The 3,607-nt window shown below is 44.1% G+C and overlaps 1 protein-coding gene across 1 annotated transcript; it reads right to left on the reverse strand.

Annotated features, from left to right (window-relative positions):
• Positions 1-1,582: 1,582 nt before the first annotated feature.
• LOC150002212 (serine/Arginine-related protein 53-like) lies at positions 1,583-3,369 on the reverse strand. Its single transcript, XM_090286819.1, is given in 2 exon segments — positions 1,583-2,436; positions 2,902-3,369. Coding segments are annotated over 2 exon segments (1,011 nt in total). The 5' UTR covers positions 3,312-3,369; the 3' UTR covers positions 1,583-1,835.
• Between the last annotated feature and the right edge of the window lie 238 nt (positions 3,370-3,607).

Below are 3,607 nucleotides of genomic sequence, written 5' to 3' on the forward strand. Positions count from 1 at the left end.
CACCAAACCATTATTATATGACATGTTAAAGGGACACATTTAAGAAAAAGAAGACCAAAACTATGAACATTAAAATGACAACAAACTCACAACTATCAACAAATGAATCAAAAAAACAAAAACAAACTAAGCAAACAACTAGAACAGGAACAGAACCATAGATACGGAGATCATATGGAGGGTTATCAGTGGGGAAGGGGAAGGGGAAAAATGGGGGAAAAGGTGCAGGGATCAAGAAGCATAACTGGCAGGTACAAAATAGACAGGAAGATTTTAAAAATAGTAATGTAAACGGAGAAGCCAAAGAACCTATATACATGACTCATGGACATGAACTAAGTGTGTGTGTGTGGGGGGGGGATTGCTGGAGGGAAGGGAGGTACTGGGCAGAGGTGGTAAAGGGGAAAAAATGGGGACAACTGTAATAGCATAATCAATAAAATATGCTTAAAAAAAAAGTCTTGGTGCATGGCAGCGCTAGCTACAGCATCCCCTGAACCACATTCTATGTGGACCCCTCCATGCAAAGCCCTGGATGGGCAAAGCTGTTCACATCGCTGACCTGCGTTTGTTGGTGCTGTGAGCCAGAGAGATATCTCTACTTTGTTAAGGCTCTGAAATGTGGGCATTGTTCCAGAAGCTAGCATACTCTAATACCCTACTCAATCTACACTGGAATTAAACATTAAAGAAGATAATAAGATAGGCTAATTGCTATCATAAACAACCCTAAAACTTCAGTGGCTTACATATAATAGATTTATTTCGCCCTCTTTTGTGGCTTTGTCCTGTGTGGTTTTATTAGGAGACAGAAAGTGACATTCAGTGACCTGAGTTTCTGCCATCTGGTGGCCCCATTGTTCTCTAGGCGCTCAGGGTTCTACATCAGATCTTCCACATCTGGCTAGGAATTGAGTGGCAAGAGTGTGGCTGAAGATCTGAGAGTTGTTTTAGAGGGCAGTTCTGGCCATATTTATCTGCAGAGAAATCTAGAAAATACAGTCTAGCTGTGTGCTAGAGGAAATGACTTTGGGAAATATCCCACCAGTCTTGTCACATGTAACGTTGTCCCCATTTGACAGATGAAAAAACTGAGGCTTGAGAGATGAAGGAATTTCCCAGCTTTCACAGCTCAGTTCCTGGGATTGAACCAGAATATGGCTGACTTCAAAGCCCTGCTCTGAATCACACTGCCTTGGATACTGCCTTCTGCCCTGGTGCCTCACTGGCGTGGGACAGTCTTCCCGCAAGCATCCCCCAAGCATCCACCCTTTCCTCTGGTTCTGGTCTTTTCTCTACCAGTGGGTAATTTATTCTCTTCCAGGCAGCCCCACCTCGGGCTTAGTCTGCAATGGGTAAAGATTCTGAGAGAATAAATAAAATGTATGAAGACGTTGAAACAGAGCATAAACAGACATAAGAGTAGATGTCCAGTGATTTCTGTACAAGGAGACCCGTAGTCCAGAGTCATTTTAGAAATTGCTGCTGATAAAGTAGGAGGGACTGTATACTGCCTGCAGACCAGCATTTAACACCAGGAATTAGTCTTAAAGAAAAGACTTTTTTTTTTTTTTTTTGCCACTTAAGATAGAAATTTTTTAGGATTAGCTTTATTAACAATAGGACATTTTCATGCATTCCTCAATTTTATACTGGTTCTAATATTCACAGTATTTAAGTTCATATAAACAAACATTCAAGCCCACATGAGAAAAGAATGAAATAACATTACTTTTTTATATAATTGGGTCATTTCTTTTTAAGACTAAGAAGTTAAATTGGGATTTAAAAACCTAAATTTCCAATGTTAGTGTTAATTCAACCACATATGTTATTTAGGCCACAGGGCTGCCCATTAGCCTTTCTTGTCGGAGGGCAATTAATCTCTTGAACCACTTTTTCTCAGCACCAGCTTTCGCAATAAATAGATTTGGATGAGCCAGAGAATTGTCATCTTGGTACTTGATAGCAGTTGGGATGCTGTTAGGGTCTATTTCTTTTTCGTTACTGGGTAGATCAGCAACTACTGATGCTGGTCCTGACGTTGAAGTTGCATGCTTCACCTCACTAGGTTCCACTGACTTTTTGACTTCTTTACTTGATCTGAATGTCTGCTGAACAAAAGAATCACTTTCAATGGCTTCAATTTCTTTTACTCTTTTTACTTGTTCTAGCAGGGTGGTTTGGTCTTCCTCCTTTCTTCTCTTTGCTTCTTCTTCATTTCTTTCTTTGGCTTTCAATGCTTCGTCAGCTTTAGCAGCAGCTTCAAGAACCAGCTGTAGTCTGGCTTTGGCCTCTTCAGCTGGTGGGAGATGTTCTAATCCAGCTTTGATGTTTCCAGATTCCCCACGTTTGACGTTGTGTAATGCCTTGTCCTTGCCTTTATCCTTCTCCTTTCCTCTTTTCTCGTTATCTCTGCCTTTACATAGCTCTCTTCTCATCAGAGAAGGAAAACTCTGTCTCCAAAAAACCTCCGCTGCCTTGCGGCATACCTCTTCAGGGGAAAGGCTAAGGGAGTAAACCCCGACAGAAAATCCGGAGCCGGAGTCCCTAAGGCGGTTTGACGTTGTAGTCAACACCGGCAACTCCTGCGGCGCACCTGAAGCCAAGCTGTATTGACTCCGTCTTTCCCTTGGACCCTTCAGCTGCGAAGAGAGGGGGGGTCTGCTGCATGGGCAACAGCAGACCCTCCATATCACCCTGCCCAGGCTCTGTAGCTTCAGCTTCACTGGAGAGGACACTCCAGCGTCATCACAAGATGTCGATTCAACACGGGAGGAGACAGATACCGTGTCACTCCCGAGTCGGACTGCACAGCCATTCTCGGCGGTGCAGATAGACTCTTAAGAAGCTACACCATCGTCTCTCGAGACGGACGGCTGCTGACGCCGACGACATAGCTCTCTATCCCGAGATCGACTACGGGTTCTTCGGTGACTGGACCTTTCACTGCTTCGACTATGGGAACGTGGACGAGGTCTTGACCTGGACCTTCTCGTTCTGCTTTTTGACCTAGATCTCTGAACTCTATAGGATTTCCCTCGACCCCTTGAACGACTTCGACTTCGTTTTCTTCTAGAGCCATAAGAAGAGCTACTGCTTGATCGATGCCTGCGTCTTCTCTCATAAGAATGTGAGCGAGGCTGAAGATCTCTGGACCAAGATCTTGACTTTGACCTTGATTTCCTTCCACCTTTCCTTCAGCTATATGTTCTACTATCTGAAGAACTACTTGAAGATGACCGTCTACGGTGTTTCTTTTTTCTCTTGCTTCTGCTTTCTTCTTCAGTATCTGATGAACGGTGTCCCATTTCTGCAAACGTTTCTTCAAATTGGGGCGTCGCCGGCGTCCTCCGAACTTGCTTCTGTTTAAGCTCACCGCCTTCCTGGCTCCTTAAAGAAAAGATTTTATTTATTTCCTTTTTGAGACAGGGGAAGGGAGGGAGAAAGAGAGAGAAACATTGATGTGTAAAGAAAAACATCAATCACTTGCCTCTTGCACGCCCCCAAGTGGGGACCTGGCCCACAATCTGGGCATGTGCCCCGACGGAGGATCAAACAGGCAACTTTTTGGTTTGGGGACTGGCACTTAAGCCACTGAGCCACA

This window comes from Furipterus horrens, unplaced genomic scaffold, assembly GCF_987537825.1.
Source record: "Furipterus horrens unplaced genomic scaffold, mFurHor1.1.pri manual_scaffold_9, whole genome shotgun sequence".
NCBI classification, from domain to species: domain Eukaryota; kingdom Metazoa; phylum Chordata; class Mammalia; order Chiroptera; family Furipteridae; genus Furipterus; species Furipterus horrens.